Genomic DNA, 18,470 nt, shown 5'->3' with positions numbered 1-18,470 from the left:
TGGGCTCAGGTATCTGTTAATTGAGCAGCTGTTTGATGAAGTGACTTTATTACATTTTTACTCAGTTTATATATTACGACTACTGATTACATGTACAGTTTTCAGTGGAGTGTATGATAAAGATTTAAAAATGTAGGTTTAGAATTAACTCATAAGCATTCCCAGATTTCTACTTAATATCTGCATGCACACACACATTTTATTTCATTGTTATCAATAGTTGTTTAGCAGTTGTATGAAAGGTTTTAGCTTGTAAGCTTTTTTATATTATCTTACATGTGCCACATGTACAGTAGTAATAACTATGACAGATTTTATTTTGATGAGGTTCAGAGTGAATTCCCTGCTCACATAAAAAAAATAATAAAGTTCTTGTATCCATCCATTTTATTCAAACAAAATATAATACCACAATTCTTTACAGTAGGTGTCTGTGACATTGATGATAAATTTAAATAATAAACATACATCACTCAGTCTACTTGTTTTAAAATAATGCATTCAAAAGAAGTCAGATAAGTGCAAAAATGTTACACTGTTGGTTATCACAGTTGTATCCAGAGCTTTAGATAATTGCCTTTTTTTTTTTCGTGAGAGTGCATGCAGAAGGGTTCACTTACTTTAGATCACCTTTTGGCAAGACAAATTATTTTTTATTACTTTGTTATACAATACTGGGCTGTGATACTTTGATCTCTCTACTATAACTTTTGGTTACCACAGTTGTATACAGAGCTTTAAATAATTCTCTTCTATGCCAAAACTTGACACATTCTGGTTCAGTTACTTTAGAACCCAATTTACAAGACAAATTATTTTTCTCTATTCTGTTATTACAATACAGTCTGGGATTATTATACTTTAAAAGATGCCACCTTACATTCTTTATAGCTGAAAATACAAACACAGTCTAGATCTGTTTCACTCTATCTATCACTAACTTTGTTTAGCTTTTATTTTAACTGACATACTTTTTTGTACTAGCTTGGCTACCTATACATGTGTATATATATATATATTGTCCAACTGATGTCTAGAACTTTTTTGCAAACTATGTAATGTTAAGATATAACAATACTTTAAGTAACAAGAAACTTTCTGAAGATTTGAATAACATGGCATCAATTCACAGTAGTTGAACAACAATGATTCATAAAAAGCTCCTTAAGGAAAATTACCATAACTATCATTTCTAAAGATAACTTGCTTTAACACATGACCTATGTAAACAATTTAGATTATATTGTTCACATTAAACTTAAAACTAAATTGTCATGTTTATCTAACAGTATCACTAGGATATAGTTTTTTTTTACAGAATTAAAACCTAAAAAAAGTTAGTATTTGATGTTACTTGCTGAGTACTAGAACAAGTGAACTTTTAATTTAATAGGTGTTTATTTTAGTTCATAGATTTTTTCTTAAACTTTAAAAAAAGAAAAAAGCTCAGTTTTATATCTTGACTGTATAAAACAAACTGAATGATACTGAATAAAACTGCAAGTTATTAACTGTTTTATATATTCTTTAAAATAATTATTGTATTTCCAAGTTAGTGATGTCAAATTAGAAAAATATTATTAACATATAATTTATTGTCTTAATGAAGGTTGTTAAAATATTAGGATATTTATTTGAGGTGGCAGGACTTCCAAGAAAAATGTGTGTGTTGTTTATTTAGGAAAAATCAGTGAAAAAGCTGGATTTACAACTGAAAGAAACAGAACAAATGAAGGCAAAATATCTTAAGGATAACAGTGTGAAGGAGAAGCAGTTGGAGAAGTGCCAGTGTTTAAATAAAGACCTCCAAGCCAAAGTTGATTGCTTAGATATTGAATGTAAGACATTGAAAAAGGTGATTAAAATTACAATTGCATTTTAAAGTATTTCAGTACATTTACAATTCGTTTTTTTTATTTTGTTGTTGTTTTTTTGTCTTTTAATATTGCACAGTATTCTGTGCATCCAACTTTTTTTAACAAATGATGGCATAATTTTTATTTGAGGGGAAGTTTATGGTAATTACTGCTGAAAATTTTCTAGTTGAAAGCCAAACACCATCTTACACAAATATGGATTAGCACTGTTGTTAGTCAGTGTTTTGCAAATTTGATGATATTTATAAAATTTTCATGTTTGAGTTTCTTAAGAAACTGTGGTTTGATTGTGCTCAGTTAGAAAATGTGATGGTTGGGTTGAACCTTTAATACACAGCTGATGAATTTTTCCCCCAGTAAGAAAACTTCTGACTCACAACCTTTTCAGATTAGGTTGCTTTTTATCCTTGTTACATTGATGTCAGCTAGTGAACAATGTGAATTGTGAAGGCCTTAGAATGTAAGAAAATGAAGATTAAATTATGTGTCTAAAGTTCTCAATATTTCAGAGCATTATTTTCATTCATTTATCTCTTCCAGGATAATTGGCATTATTTTTGTGTGATTGAAATAAGGCTTGCATGACACCCTTACTTAGGCTTATCACTGTAGGTTCTATTGTAACTAGAGTAAGAAATGAATCATAAATCAGATAAACCATTTTGAGAAATACTTATATATATTACTTAGCCTTATCACAGTTAGAAAAATGGAATTTGTTTATTTCTCCCTTGGTCTTTTGTATTGCAGCACCTTTTGTAAGCATTATTCAGAGTTGGAAATATGTAAATCAAGTACTCTGGGACAAATTAATACATCATTTGTGACTTGTGCTTATTTGGTCATGAGATAAATATTATGTTGTGGATAGAAGAATTTTGCCTGATAGGCAGAAAGTACTCAATAACCAATTGAAATATGCATTATTTGTTTAGAACTTCAGGTTTATTACAGTAGAAGATTGCATAGTTAAGAGTCAAACACCCTCCAACACAAAGCTGGATTAGCACAAAAAATCAAGGCACCACTTGTCACCTCTGTACTTGGACCAAGAGAAGAACTTTATTTAATATATCTTAAGACTTTGGGCATAATATTCTTAAAGAGGTCACATTGGAAGGTAAGCATACAGGAAAAATGTGACAGCATAAACCAAATATTTGTGGTGTTTAAAAGTTAAAAATCAGAAATTTATTATTAAAGGAACACAAATGAAATAAAGTGTAACGTCTTCAATTTATGACACAGTTACTGGCACTTTTTCCAGTGTAGGCAATACACTGTTGCCAGGATCCTGTCTAGTCAAGGTGTTTGATTTGTAAATAGCTTAAGCAAATTTGAAAAGTGGGAGGCTTCACTCTTTAAGAAGGTACAGCCTCAATTCACAGACGTAGTCAAATTGACTGATCCCTCACCTGTGAAGCAATGCAAAATAATGTTTAATCTAATTCTGAATTAGTTTTATTATTAGAAAATGTGGCAAGATTATATTAAATAGTACACAGAAAATAATATGTTTAATAAATGTATCAACTGTAAACGTTTGATTTTCATTTTAACTTTGCTTTTATTTTTATACCTTGTACCATAGAAACAATATTATATTTCATCAAAAACAATAAATTACAGCATAAGTCTATAAGCTGTTTCTAATGCAACTTATATAAAGTGTTACACGTGCACTCCGACTCAATAAATTTGAGATTGTTGATTTTACTGAAGTTTTGTTAGACTGAGCTGGGAAGTTTCAACATTAAATTTTTAGATTATTATTTTAAAATATGTGTGTGTAATATATAAAAGCAAGAGTTTGTAGTAATTGTGTTCATCCTTTCATAAAAATTTACTGAGGCTCAAGACTTTGACTGTCCAAAGGAGAGTTTGTGTACCTTTCAAATATGTATTTTATAATGCAAAAAATACATCAATCATTAGAGTAGAATATTCCAAAACTATTTTCATTTATCCTGCTTTCCAAGTAAGGTATAAATAGCTCAAGAAAACTCTTTAATACATCTGAGATGTTTTTTATGGGCTCTAATGAGCCTTATGTAAAGAAGAATGTGCCATTTCAGTTGGTTTTAAACATGTCCATTAACTATTTAAAAATAATTAGTAAAATGTCCTGAAAGGCAGAGAGAAGGGAAAAGGCCTCTAACTGTATCTCAAAAAGTCAAGAAGTTTGGAATCTCAAATTTTTGGTTCTTATTTGTTATCATGTGTAGTTTGTGCTTCTAATTGATTGGAAACTGTTGAAATTAGAGAATTTGTAGCTGAGAAGCATTATGTTACAAAAAATTAACAATGATAATTTATAAATATTTCTTTTTTGATTTAAATAACTTTTGGATAATATTATAATTTGAGTTATAGTTTATGGATTCGTGTTCAAAAGAGCCACGTCTAGATGTGAAGGGTCAATAGTAACAACATATGCTTATCTTTTTCATGCGCATTCTAGTGTGAAACTTGTGTGATGCTTCACATGTGAAATGAACTTTCCTTAATACAAAGATTTATTATGAGAAAAAATTAGCTAAGAATATTACTTTGGTATATGAGCATGTTTTTACATGCTTTGATATTGATGTGTTAACATAAATACATATATTATTTTTGTTTAGTCCTTAATGTCTAAAATATGACACATACAAAACTTTCATCTAAATGTTTCTTCTTTTTCTATCATTTAAACTTTTCTGTGTGTTACTGTTTGTTATGATTTTTAATGCAATTGCATTATTACGTGATTGACTACCCAACTCAAAGAACTTGGATTTTATATTTTGTGAAGTTGGGTGATAGGATTTAAATCCAAGCACATTTTGAAAGTGGGTATTCAAAAACTTGTACTTATACTTTTTTCTTCCAAACTAGGAATTAGAAACAATCAAACATGATAAAAAGCAAGCTGACTTGGCAAAGAAAGCCACGGAAACACAACTGAAGCATGCTTTGGAAAAGTATAAGAGTGAATTACAGCAAGAAAGAGGCAAGATAAAGGCTAGTACTCATGATTAGGTCATAAACCAAAAAGAATCAACTTTCTGGTGTCAGTAAAACTCCAGATGTTTTTATACATTTCAGTTACTAGTTATTTTTAGTTGATAATATGTATAATGTAAGTATTCATATCATTAATATGAACTATTATTGAATGCTTAGATTAACTGATCCGATATAGTGAACTTGTCTTTATCATTCACAACATTATTGACTCTTTCCTTATTGGCATACTTTTCTGTTCATGTCATGAGGTTTTATTGAGTTACATTCAAAATCTAATTAAACTATTTTATTATCATTGTACAAATAAACTGAGCATCAAAACAAAGCTAATAATCCAAATTTTAATTTCTCCATCTATAAAAATTATCACATTTGTTCTATAAGTATCCCATCTTCTCTAATTTATTTATCACTCCTAAAAAGTATAGAATTTAACATAAAGTATTAATTATAATGCACCCTCATGAGACAGTGGTAAACCTTTTAGATTTGCATTGCTACAATCAGGGGTTTGTTTCCTTTCCTTGACACAACAGATAGCTGGATGTTGCTTTGTTGTAACAAGACACAGAGACTCATTATAATATTTTTATTACTAAGGCAAAGCATATTTATTATAGCCTTCAATTTTATTTGGTTATAGACCCATAAAACAGAAAATCAAACCATTTTTGCCATACCCACTAGTCACATCCTCTCTGTCAATAATTGTATTTGATGTTTAATACTATATTATGTATAACCAATAGAAAGCCAAAGTTTTAATCTATCAAATTAATTATTTTATTACATGGTTTTCTGTAAAGAGAATTGTCTATTTTACTTCCAGTTCAAACTTTATTGCTACAGGAAATATATCATTGAGCTTAGCTGAATTTTTAATGGCTCTTGATGCATAGTTAGAAAGCCAGAAAACTTGCAATAGTTTTGAGATGTTGATTGTTTTTCACGTGTTATTTATGAACATAGATGTATTATTTCATTACACAAAAAATATTTAATGCAGTAGTACCTTTAGTATAAATAAGAAGGGTTAAGTTTTATCAGCAGTTGACAGCAAAAAAAATAAATAAAAGACAAAGGCTAGTGATGTATGTTTTTTGTTTTGACATGCATTCTTTATTTATTATTACAAGAGTAACTATACAACATGTAAAAAATAAAACCTTTTAGGTTAAATTAGGTACAATATGGAAACATAATAATGAAAACCCTTTACAAGGTATGTTCATGAGCAGCTCTTGAATTTGTAATTCAATATGGTAACATGAGCTAGATGTTCAGAGAGTGATTTACAATTTGTGTGGTGGTTTAATTAGTTAAAAATGGTTCAAATGGCACTAAAAGAATAAAATTTAAATAGAAACAAATGTATAATGTTACAAGCTTTTAGAAATAAATAAAAACCCCATAACCCGAACACTTTCGAAAGGTCAGTCAAATTAAATGGCCTTGTATACCCTTGTATAGGGTAGAGAAAATAAGAGCTAGTTTTGTAGAAAAAGTTTTTGAAATTTATTTAGGAGGTGATAAAGATTATGCAAGTGAAATTTGACTATTTTCAGGTAAAGAAAAGTATGTATTTTTAATCTTAACATTAAAATCATTGTTTATTCAGAGCACTCAACACTTTTACTATGTATATTTAGAGTGAAAATACTTCCTTAAAATTTCTGATCTTTTGTGTACAGAAGGTTTTTAATGTGAGGTGAGCTAAAAGCTTAAGAAATTCTATGAAGAGACACAGAATATATTTCAATTTATTGTATAGAAATTACATAGTTCAATTTAGGGTTACAGACTCTCTCAGTTCAACTAAGCCTGTGACAAGAGTATTAAATTAATAAGTATTATTTAACTAGAACAGCATGGCCAGTTGGGTTAAGGCATTCAACTCGTAATCCAAGGGTCACAGGTTCAATCCCGTCGCACCAAACATGCTTGCCCTTTCAGCCATGGAGGCATTATAATGTGACAGTCAATCCCACTATTTGTTGGTAGAAAAGTAGCCCAAGAGTTGGCATTGGGTGGTAATGACTAACTGGCTTCCCTATAGTCTTACACTGCTAAATTAGGGACAACTAGTGCAAATAGCCCTTGTGTACCTTTATGCAGAATTAAAAAATAAACAAACATTTAACTAACAAACATATTTAGCTATCCTATCTAATAGATAGACATTAATATCATTCACCTGATATGAAATACCTAGCAAACAGGTGACAGGCAGTGATATTGATGAAAAACCAAAAACTAAAGAATAGCTCTAACACGGTCTAATAACTACTATTTTCAGCAAAAAGGTTTCTTTATTTCTTATTGAAAACTGGGTAATGTAGGAGCTGGTATTTTTTTCTCATCTGACTCAAAATCTTATAACTTGAAACAGTGTACTGTTTTTTTGGAAATTGATTTTTTGTGGTCAGTTTTGGATTTTATATAAATAAGGGATGACTGCAAGTGAGAGGCATTGTAAATGGTTGAGATATTCTTCACTTGTAAAGTTTTACACAGTTAAGAATTTGTAAAAGACAATTTTGATTGAATGATTTTATACAACTTTTGTTTTATTCAGTTTAATGATTTATGTAAAATTTATTGCTGTGCATTATTAACAAGTTTTTTTTTAGTATTTTAACATAATATTAAAGGACAACAATGATATTTTTGGTCCATCTGGGCCATTCTCTTCACTGAATGAAACTAAGCACTAAAAAAAACTCAGAGCCAGCTCTTATCATTTAAATATATATCTGTGTTTCCCTAAAATGCCCTTAAATGTATCTCATCTGAAGGCAATTCATTTTCAAGGCCAACCACATTCTTAGAAAAATATAGATGTTTTGGCTGAAGATAACTTCTATCCAGCCAAAATTTATGTTTTTGCCACTTAGTCTTACCATTCTCATCATTAAATACAAAAAACAATGATTCCTCAACACTATTAATTCACTTAAAAATCTTAAACACCTTAATCAGATTCCCTCTATTTCTTCTTTTTTTCAAGAAAAATAAATTCAAAGAAATTCTTCTCATCTGACAACATTTTCATCCCGGTTGTAATTGTAGTACACTTTTGTCCAACAATTAAATATTCCTCTTTAGGTAAAGAGCTTAAGACTGAATGAAGTACTCCACATTTAGCCTAACCAGTGTCCTATACAATGACATTGTCACTTCATTCAACATATACTCAGTATTTCTTTAGATACAACCTAAAATTCTAGCAACAACACACTGCTTGAACAATTTAAGACTAATAAATTAGAACTCCAATATATTTTGTTTTGATAACACTGTTAAGGTTATTCCAATGAAAATTATACTTATAATTCAACTTATGATATCCCACATGCATCACTTTGCATTTATTATGATTGAAGTTTGATCAACCTTCACATTCATAGTTATTTGAACTGAAACGTATGGTTGAAGCAATTCGCCCATGCATAATCAAAATTTATTAATTACATGAAAACAATCCTGATTGTGAAAGCAATTCACTGAAAATTTCCTAACCATCAGTAACAAGAGTTTCATTATGTACATATATATATTAAATGGGTGTGGTTTGTAAGTGTAAAAAGTAACTGGGGAAACAATTCATTTGACTTAGAAATATCTTGCTCTGTTTAACCATATAAATGTTTTCTCTGATAGATTGTTTGTACAGAATATTCATGATGAAATCTCGTTAAATGGATGGCATTGGTGGTGCCATAAAACACCCACCACAGTCTACTAGAATACCAATAAAGACTGACAACACCACGCACACACACATACTGGCCTGAAGAAGAAAGGTGGAAGAATTTAGATACAATGCCTTCTACTCTTGTGTTTCCACAACAGGCAGTTGTTGCTCATTTAACCAAATTTCATCATATAAATGTCATGAACAAAAGTGTACAGAAGTAAAATAGCATCTATTTTTATTACTATAAACAAATGAGTTGCATCATTTATACACACACACACGTGTTTGTGTGTGTGTATGCTTTGATAAATATGAATAATGTTCTGTGAAAGTATATTTTACTACATTATTTTACACAGGAAGATAAAACTGTTAATTAAGGCTTTAGACTTTTCGTGAGAGATTACAAGTTTTCTCTCTCTTACTTTCTGCAGAAAAAAACAGATATAAACAAAATTTAGTATGTTCAACATTGAAACGGAAAATGTCAAAATGAAACAAGTGTATGGATTTAAATAGCTGAAATTTAGTCTTCAAGCTATGTCAGTGTCTCTGGTATAGTCTCTGTTACTGTATCATAGATAATTTCAGTGGTATTTGTGATCTGAATATATTGTAACTTTTTTTTTGTCTTTCACAGGAAATTAATGAAGTAAGGAATAAAAACTTAGAAGACTTGAAGAAAAGTAATCAACTACTAAAAAAACAGAAAGCACAGTTACTGGAAGCTTTTAAAAAACAGATGAAACTTATTGATATCCTTAAAAAACAAAAGGTATATATTTTTAAGTTATATTTTTATTTCAAAGATAATTATCATTTAAAATAATGTATTTTTGCATATAGTTTTTATGAGTTTTTCCAAGCCATGTGAAAAACAACTACAAATATTTGTTAAAACCAGTATAATGTAAGAGGCTATACGAGTGTATCTCCTACTTGGATGAACTAGTTTTAATTAATATAAATGCAAATAAAATTTACTATAACCAAATAAGGAACTTACTGGCTTGTACAGCAAGGTTATTTTAAGTTTTCTTAAATACTTTGTAATAATTTTGCTTATTTCATCAACAACTACACTTTAAAACATGAATAAAAGGAGTAAGAAAATAATGAAAGTTTGAACATTCTCATATTTAAAGAAGAAAGAAATAATTAAAATTGTGCCATGCTAGATTTCAACAAAAAAGTTTATCTCAGGTCATGAATCAAGAGAAATATAAATCTTCAAATTTTTCTAATAATATTGTCATATGAAATAAATGTTAAAGATAATGCAAACAAGAGTTTAGCCCAAACTAAGCAAACAAGACCAAAAAAGGAATATTGTTTGTTTGTTTTTGCAATGGATTGGTAAAATATAGTTTTAGGATTCCTCAATATAAAGTAGGCATCATACATTTCAATCTGAAATTTCTGCTTTTTTTAGTTAAATAAATTAACAAATTTTTATTTATTCAAATTCCTTGATTAAGTAGTACTTAGTGTGATTAATATACCTCAAAGTATTTTCTTCAAAATTAGCTTATTGAACTTAAATCTATGATGTGATAATTTGTGCCACAACTTATACCTATCTTTTCGTGACTCCATGTGTACTTTGCATATTGTAGCACTTTATATATTTCCCTTATGTGTCGTACAAGAAAAAGAAGTTACATATGTAGGAATTCAGACTCAATTTTAATGGTTGCTCGGTTGTCTGAGGTGATTGAAAACTTTCTCCATCTAATGACCAACTTAAACTCTCGTGTCACATGACAGATGATTAGTGCCTTAGAACAGACCCTTACTTAAAACAGCATCATAGTCTACTGTAAGTTTATCCATGCACACAAAACACACATGTTGTTGACTTTGATACTCAGTTAAAATCATTGGTAAAATCTGTAATTATTAACTTGAAAATTTGAACCCCTCATAAAATTATGTTTTGGTTCACTTGTTTATTTAAAAAAGATTGTACTTTGAACAAGAGATATAGTAATAAAATCCATTACAAAGGGCTGAAAATATTAGGAAACATTTGCTTTTGTTATTGGCTAGTAATGCTGTTTTTGACCTTATTAGGTCATTGAAACATTGTTCTGTATTTTATTTTAATTAAAGTTTCAATACTCGTATCAGCCATCTTGAGAATACATTTTTACTTCAAGTAAGTTTCTTGTTGTCATGAATGGTTTGTATTTATTCTTCTAATGTAATTAAACATCCTGAGAAGTGAGGAATCAAAAATTAGTTGGATAAAGAAACAGAATTGCCAACTAAACATTAATTGTACTTTTTGGAACTAAATAAGATGTAAAACCATCTTTATACACATTTTTATTTTATTAAAAGACAACCAATATAGCCCTTTGGGCAACTTCTAATATAGGTCAGGTTGTATGAAGGACAACCTAAAAAGTTTCTTACAATAAAGCCCTATAAGACATTATCAGTTTAAATTTTTTAATATATTTTTGTCTTTCCAGATGCATCTTGAAGCAGCAAAAGCTCTCCAGTTCACAGAAAAGGAATTCATGAAAGCATTAGAGTGGGAAAGTCATCCCTGAATATAGAAATTAGAAGTTTATGAAGTGTACTGGAATATAATTTTTGTGTTTTTATGTATGTATATTTTGTGACATTTTTAAGTTTTATCAAAAGTGTATTACAATACTTATTGCTTAAAATCTAGCATATTGCTTATTTCCTTATGCATTATATTTTATAGGTAGATATACAAAATATTTTCTCCACTTTCATAATATACAATGTATTCATATTGAGCTTTGTGAAATGCAATTTACATATATTGTATAGTGCTAATACATTAAGAAGCCATACATCATTAAATTATTAATGGTTTTCAAACTAAATGAAACTTTTTACACACACCACACTACAAAATATTTTTGTGTAGATAATTGTATTGCAATTAAAACTAGTTAAGTTATAAACTGAAAACGAAAAATTGTTTTTTTTTTGTTCTTTATTGTATATGTTTGAACAGCATATCTGTTTAAACACTTGTAACAAAGACTGCATAGATACACTGTTTTATATGGAAAACAACACATGCTACCTCTATCAAGGTTTGCAGGAACATGCTGTTGTCAACAACAGATATTCCAAAGCTTATGAGATTGTAGTAAATGTATGTTATAAAAAATACACTAATTTATTAACTAAAAAGAGTTCCATTGTGGGTCAGCATTAGCTTTATAAACACACAGTGTAAAATTAGTAGAAATGATAAGTGAATTGAAAAATAAATGTTGAAGCAAATATATTTAGTAAATATGTGGGTCAGCTAATGTAGAACTAAGAATATATGATACAATCATGTGAAAAAATTCCAAACGAGAATAAAATTGTTGAAAAATTAAAAACAGAACAGAACATTCAATTTTATTTGTTTGAGACTTCCACTTAATTAATGCAACTTTGAAACATAGCACTATGTGCCCAAGAAGTTTTTATTATTTTGTGTATGAAATGCTGTGTTTTAAATAGATTATTTCTATCAAAACATAAGAAAATTAAAACCTCAAGGTATCACCTAATGCACCATTTGAAAAGATCACTGTCTGCCTTCAAATAGTTAGCAATTTTACATAAATCTTTCTTTAATGGCTTTTCTTGATCAACATTTTGTTGTAATGACAATAAACAGTATGCATGAACATTTTTAAAAACTTAATAATAAAAAATTAAATAAATGGATAGAAAACACATAGTATGCCTACTTATCACACTTTCCCACTTTTTTACCTTTAGGCCAACTATGATGTCCATAAATTTAAAATCCAGTGAAATAAGGTTTCACATTGGAGAAGAAACCAGAGTAACTTACTATCACTCCAGGAAACAATTGTACAACATTTCGGAAGGAAACAAAGAACATAACCTTAAGTCATAATACAGGTTACAATATCAAAATCAAGTTTAAAAAAAAATCTCAAACAAAAATCATGATTTAAATGTGAAATTAAGACTATTAACAATAACTTGAAATTACAAAATGAACATGTCAAAAATCAAATCACAAAATGCAACTTTTGTAAAATTAAATTCAAAAGTAGCATGAAATACTCAAACATCATCAGCATAGCATCTTACAGTTTTTACTTTATAAAACTAATTGGAATGGTATATATCCCTTAACATTGACACAAAACAAGCAAGATGCTCTTTAACAGTGATGTTACACGTATACAAAATGATCCCTTTACCCTAAATGTAAAATTCATGAGGACAAAAACAGTGAAATAAACCCTTCAACTATTGCTAAGTAACAGAAAGTAAGGCACACTAAAATTATAAAATGATAACACAATGATATGCATGAATATATATATAACTTAGTGATTATAATGATATCTTGAACAAAATTAAAAACTTTATCTTCATCAGAAGTTCATGGGAAGCTACTCAACACTTGTGTATATACACATGTCCCCAGTGGCAAGTTTGAGTATTTACAATACTAAAAATTAGGTTTCAGTACTCAGGGTGGCACAGCACATATAGCCCATTATGTAGCTTTGTGATTAATATAGATACAGTTATTTGTAGTTTGAACTCTCAAACTTTTTTTTTTAGTCCCATCAGTAGATCCTAAAGTACAGAGTTTGGCTGCAGCAATCTGGTGGATAATCTCCCTTGCATTTACTGATGTCTTTTGCATCTATGTTAGTTCTGCTCAAAGCTTCATTATTGAGGATGACCAAGTCTCTATTCATTTAGTAGCTTGATCTTGGAAATTTTACTTTAGAATCAGAATCTACAGAAATGTGGGATTGTTGGTGATTGCTTTTAAGGGGAGTCATCAAGATTTCTGGCTTTAGTGACCACTGATCCTGGGTATGGGTCTGTTGCAGAAGATAGAGATCCCTATGTTAACATTTGCCAAGGATGACATTGTGAATAATGAATATTTTGAGTTCTCTGTTATGGCCTGTGGTATTGATGGAATTTGATATTTTCAGGGTTTTGATGACTTATCTCCAGACCTGCAATCTAGGTCTCGGGTTTGAGTGTCTAACCAGAAATCTAGCACAGTCAGTGCCATTTCTCAACAGAACATTTTCCAGTAGAATACTATGATTTTGCTTTTTGTTCCAGATGTATGAATGATGAGCTGGTCAGGGTTGGGCTCCAGTGTGGGTTTAGTCACCATGAATTTATGGTAAATAAAGTTCACACTATTGTCTGCTGAATCATATGTGAAGCTGGCCCTACTTTATTAAAAAATGACAGGATTTTAGATCTTTTGTGTTATCAAAGAGGAAGGAAAAGGAATATTATGGTTTTGTATTTAAAGCCATGTTTGTTTCTGTAAGATTTAACTTGGAGAAGATCACAGGATCTCTCAACTTGTGTGTTTTTTGTTTTGGTTTTTAAACAAGAATAATGAGTCTTTTAATTTTGACATTTGCTGTTGATAGAGAACTTTTACTTACTTACGTGGTTACTTAAAGTTATTTTAGACTTTTGAGAGATTTTGAGTTTGCTTTCTATTAAACTTGTAGTTTAAACATTTAAGAATTTTTCTTTCTATTTCGAAATTAACTTAAGGATTTATTTTAATGTAACCTTCAGGAAGAAAAACACTGAGGTGGTAAGAAAACTGAATAAAGTTTCCCCTTTTTATCTGCTCAAGTGACACTGAAGTGAAGTGTTACCTGCTCAGGAAGGAGGCAGTATTAGATAAGCATTTATCTGTCGAAATGAGGGTGAAGTCCTGGTGTTATTTTGTAATTATGGTTATCCAACTTCATGTCAGAATACTTACAGATGCAGTAACTCACACTGATGCTTGGTTGCATCTATTGTGCAAAAGCCAAAAAGTATTCAACTATAAACATATGATGATGTGTTTGAAGAATTGTGCAAACATTCTAGATCCAATTCAGTGAAAACAAATTTGTGAATTTTTGTTTGAATGTGTTGATGTACTTGTGAATTAGTTGGTTCAAACAACAATCACTCACTACAACCATGCATACTGGTAATGTATGTATAATAAAAAAACAACATTGCACTGGCTTGCATGGAGCAGTAAGAATGTATCCACTGCTCAAATACAATAGATGTTGAAAGATGGAGTTATACAACCTTTAGAGAGTGCTTGGTCTCTTACATAAGCAAGTGTTAGAATAAGTAAGTTACATCAAGATTCTGTGTTGATTTTATATGAGTTAATGTAAACTATTGGCACCTTTTTTCTACTACAAACAGATGAAAGTTTAAAAGGGATGAATGACAGATGAGGAATGGTAATGCTACAATGAAAGTTCAGAAGTCACTAAATTTAACAGATGGTGGGTTTTATTAAACCCAACAAAAACACAAGCCATTGCTCTTTTCCAAAAACCTATGAAAACTCTTAAAATCAAATTAAATTTAAGACAAACAGAAATAATAATGAATAACGATATTAAATTTCTAGATATTGCCTTTGATAGACATCTAGCACCGAATAAACATATCCAAAACATACACACTTTAATCAGTAAAAGAGTTAGATGGTTAAGGTGCTTGATTCGTAATATGAAAGTCGGGGTTCGAATCCCCAACATACAAAATATGTTCTCCCTTTCAGCCATAGGGATGTTATAATGTACAATCAATCCCACTATTCATTGGTAAAAGAGTAGCCCAAGAGTTGGCAGTTGGGTGGTAATAACTAGCTACCTTCCCTCTAGTCTTACGGTCCTAAATCAAGGATGGCTAGTGCAAATAGCCCTCGTGTATCTTCATGCAAAATTAAAAAAACAAACAAACATACAATAAATGTGTAAATTGCAGATTGCACGTTGGAAACATCGATAAAATATATAAAACATTTACATGCCATCTCATAGAATATGATTGTCAAATAATACCCATCATGTCAAAATATAAAATCCTACAAGTGCAACAAAACAGAGCAATGATATTAGCCTTAAGACTTCCAAACTTCACTCCTGTAAAATACCTGCATAAAATTAGCAACCTCCCAACTTTAAGAGATAGATTTATCATGCTTACCCTTAAATATTACAACAAAGTCACAAAAAATAAAATCATAGTTTCCCTCCATGCAATTACAAGTGCTCTCCTTTAGCACACATCACCATAACATTTGTATTGAAAATAAAAGAGCACAGAACACCTACATACTCACACCTGCAAGATTATATCATGTTGTTTTTTTAACTATGATGTTTCCTGCTATAGCTGGGGCACAAAACAGGTTTTCTACTACTGGTCCTTCCCCACATCTAAATTCTTATGGGCTTTGGACCCTAAGGTTTCATCCCTTCTGAAAAAAAGCTTCCATCTCTTGATGGTTTAATCTTTGTAAGTCATTCTTTTAACATCTCTAAAATTTTAAATATTATTTTAAAAGCAATACATGCTGGAAGTGATGTTTTTGGACATAGTCTAAGTTTGTATTTGTTGCTGCATTGTATCTTCAACTGAAATTAAACCAACAGCCATAATGAACAAGAATTTCCTCAATGCCAAGATCTTTCCATTCTTTCTTACCTTATTCACAGCTTTGTGCCAACTAACACGAGTGTAAGAAATAAATCTACGAAAGGAAAAATAATAACAATTGTAAAAAAAATTCAAGTGTGGGGTTAAAGGGGAGCGTTTATTTCTGACACCCCTGTTAGAAATAACAGGTAACTATCGTGTTCTCTTTCTTTAAATAAAATTCCTGCAACGTTAAGTTGTGTTATTGTTTTTTTTTAAAATAGCAATAGCATGTCAAGTAAAATTTTAGGAAAAATTACTATTTCATAGAGCATTCATTTTACCTGCTCAGCCACTTTTTTTTTTTTAGTTCAGTGTTTCTCAACTAAATGAATGGCTAACCCAAGTTTAACATGATCAGAATCAAGGTGAATGAGAATAATGGGGTAGATGTAATGGTCAATCCCACTATTCATCAGTAAAAGAGTAGCCCAATAGTTAGCGGTGGGCGGTGATGACTAGCTGTCTTCCCTGTAGTCTTGCACTGCCAGATAATGAAAAGCTAGCGCAAATAGCCCTCGTGTAGCTTTGCTTTGAATATCTGTCGGTGTTTGGGTAAGAAAAGTTCATACCCTGGAGGGTCAGGTTCTCTATGACCTCTTCCTCCTCCCAGTACTTATGTTCTTGACGGATTGGTATTTATAATTGTAGAACTGAATATTATTTTGATCCTTTTCAGGGCAATGTCCATGTATTGTGGCTCATATATATTGATTATTTTATTCTATCGGCAGAATATAAGTTTGTTGGTGGCATTTTTTTATTATTATTATTTAATACATATATATATGTATATATATTTTTATTTTTATTATTTAATATATATATTTTTATTTTTATATTTAAAATATAAGTTAACTGGGGAGAGATATTTAGGACAAGCTTCATCCTGTATGAGGTACCTGTTTAGTTCGCGTAGTAATTCGTTTTTCATCCAATTCTTATTAAAGTACATTATTGTACTATGTCGGAGTCTATCTGGTATGGTTGGTATGTTCAAGTATTTGTGAATGAACTGAGATGATATAGTTCTTGGAACTCTGTATGCAGTTGTCAGGAGTGTGTTTTGGATTGTTTGTAGTTTGGTTTTAATTATTTTATTGCTTACAATTATCCATGCTGGAGCTGCATAATCTATTACAGGTCTAATATATGTTTTATGGCCTGGCATGGTCCAGCGCGTGAAGCGTACGACTCGTAATCCGCGGGTTCGTGCCCGCGTAGCGCCAAACATGCTCGCCCTCCCAGCCGTGGGGCGTTAAAATGTTACGGTCAATCCCACTATTCGTTGGTTAAAGAGTAGCCCAAGAGTTGGCGGTGGGTGGTGATGACTAGCTGTCTTCCCTTTAGACTTACACTACTAAATTAGGGACGGCTCGGTGCAGTGGGCCAACAACCTATTCACTTAAATACTTGTTGAAGAATCCGCAAGCGATTGCGGCCCTATTTCCTAGATGGAATCTAATGGTGATAACTAACTAACTACATGTTTTATAGATTTTTAGTACCAACCATACCATACCAGGGCTGCGTAGGATTTCCGATCAGACCGTACGCAACCGTTGACGAGATTCTTAGGCCCCATGTGCAACCCATTATGGTGAATGTCAATGACGTTTTTCAACATGACAACGCCAGTCCTCACACAGCCCGATTCACCACTGTCTTCTTGAGACACCACAACATCAACGTTCTTCCCTGGCCCTCCAGATCATCAGATTTAAACCCCATCGAACATCTTTGGGACGAGTTGGACAGACGGCTGCGACGGCGACAACCTCAACCGCAGACTCTACCTCAGCTTGCAGCAGCTTTTCAGGCTGAGTGGACAGCCATTCCACGGGATGTGATTCGTCATCTCATTGCTTCCATGGGCAGGAGATGCCAAGTAGTTATTGATGCTCACGGGGGCATACTCATTATTGACGTTGAGTGACGTTAAACGTCAACTAGTGAGCGTGGACTTCGCATTTGCAGACTTTGGATGTTCAGCAGTGAATGTGCAAAGTTTCACACATGTCACACAGAACTACCCGGAATATACTTGTTAACAATATGTCTCAAATTTTGCCTTTTGCGTTTCTTTTTTTGAAGAGTATATTTGTCCTAGTTGTAGTTTGATAAGTACAATTATTATTTTTGTTTATTTTATGTTGCATGTATTCTAATTTTAGTTTAATGTGTATTTGAATCATAATAAAGAATTTTGCATTTCAATGTAGTACTGTTTTGTCTTTTCTCGAATTGAGATGAGTAATCTATTGTGAAAAGTTGTAGGGGCGAGTGAAACACGAAAAGGTTGAGAAACACAGCAGTCTAGTTAGCATACAAATAGATAAAATTAGAACACAACAAATGTAGTTTATAACAAAACA

At 31.0% G+C, this 18,470-nt stretch overlaps 1 protein-coding gene across 9 annotated transcripts in view; it reads left to right on the top strand.

Moving 5' to 3' along the window:
* LOC143236729 (testis-expressed protein 9-like) overlaps positions 1 to 11,542 on the top strand; it is a 38,690-nt gene extending 27,148 nt beyond the window's left edge. For 8 of the 9 annotated variants that reach the window (XM_076475178.1, XM_076475185.1, XM_076475184.1 and 5 more), the window contains 4 exons: positions 1,682 to 1,855; positions 4,755 to 4,880; positions 9,224 to 9,358; positions 11,061 to 11,542. In XM_076475178.1, coding sequence (XP_076331293.1) covers positions 1,682 to 1,855; positions 4,755 to 4,880; positions 9,224 to 9,358; positions 11,061 to 11,141 — 516 coding nt within the window. In that variant the 3' untranslated portion in view covers positions 11,142 to 11,542. The remainder of the gene's footprint in view (positions 1 to 1,681; positions 1,856 to 4,754; positions 4,881 to 9,223; positions 9,359 to 11,060) is intronic. The other variant, XR_013019731.1, reaches the window with a different exon arrangement.
* The last annotated feature ends 6,928 nt before the right edge of the window (positions 11,543 to 18,470 follow it).

The sequence above is a fragment of the Tachypleus tridentatus genome, chromosome 13 (genome assembly GCF_004210375.1).
Source record: "Tachypleus tridentatus isolate NWPU-2018 chromosome 13, ASM421037v1, whole genome shotgun sequence".
NCBI lineage: Eukaryota > Metazoa > Arthropoda > Merostomata > Xiphosura > Limulidae > Tachypleus > Tachypleus tridentatus.
This window is presented reverse-complemented; position numbering and strand designations above follow the sequence as displayed.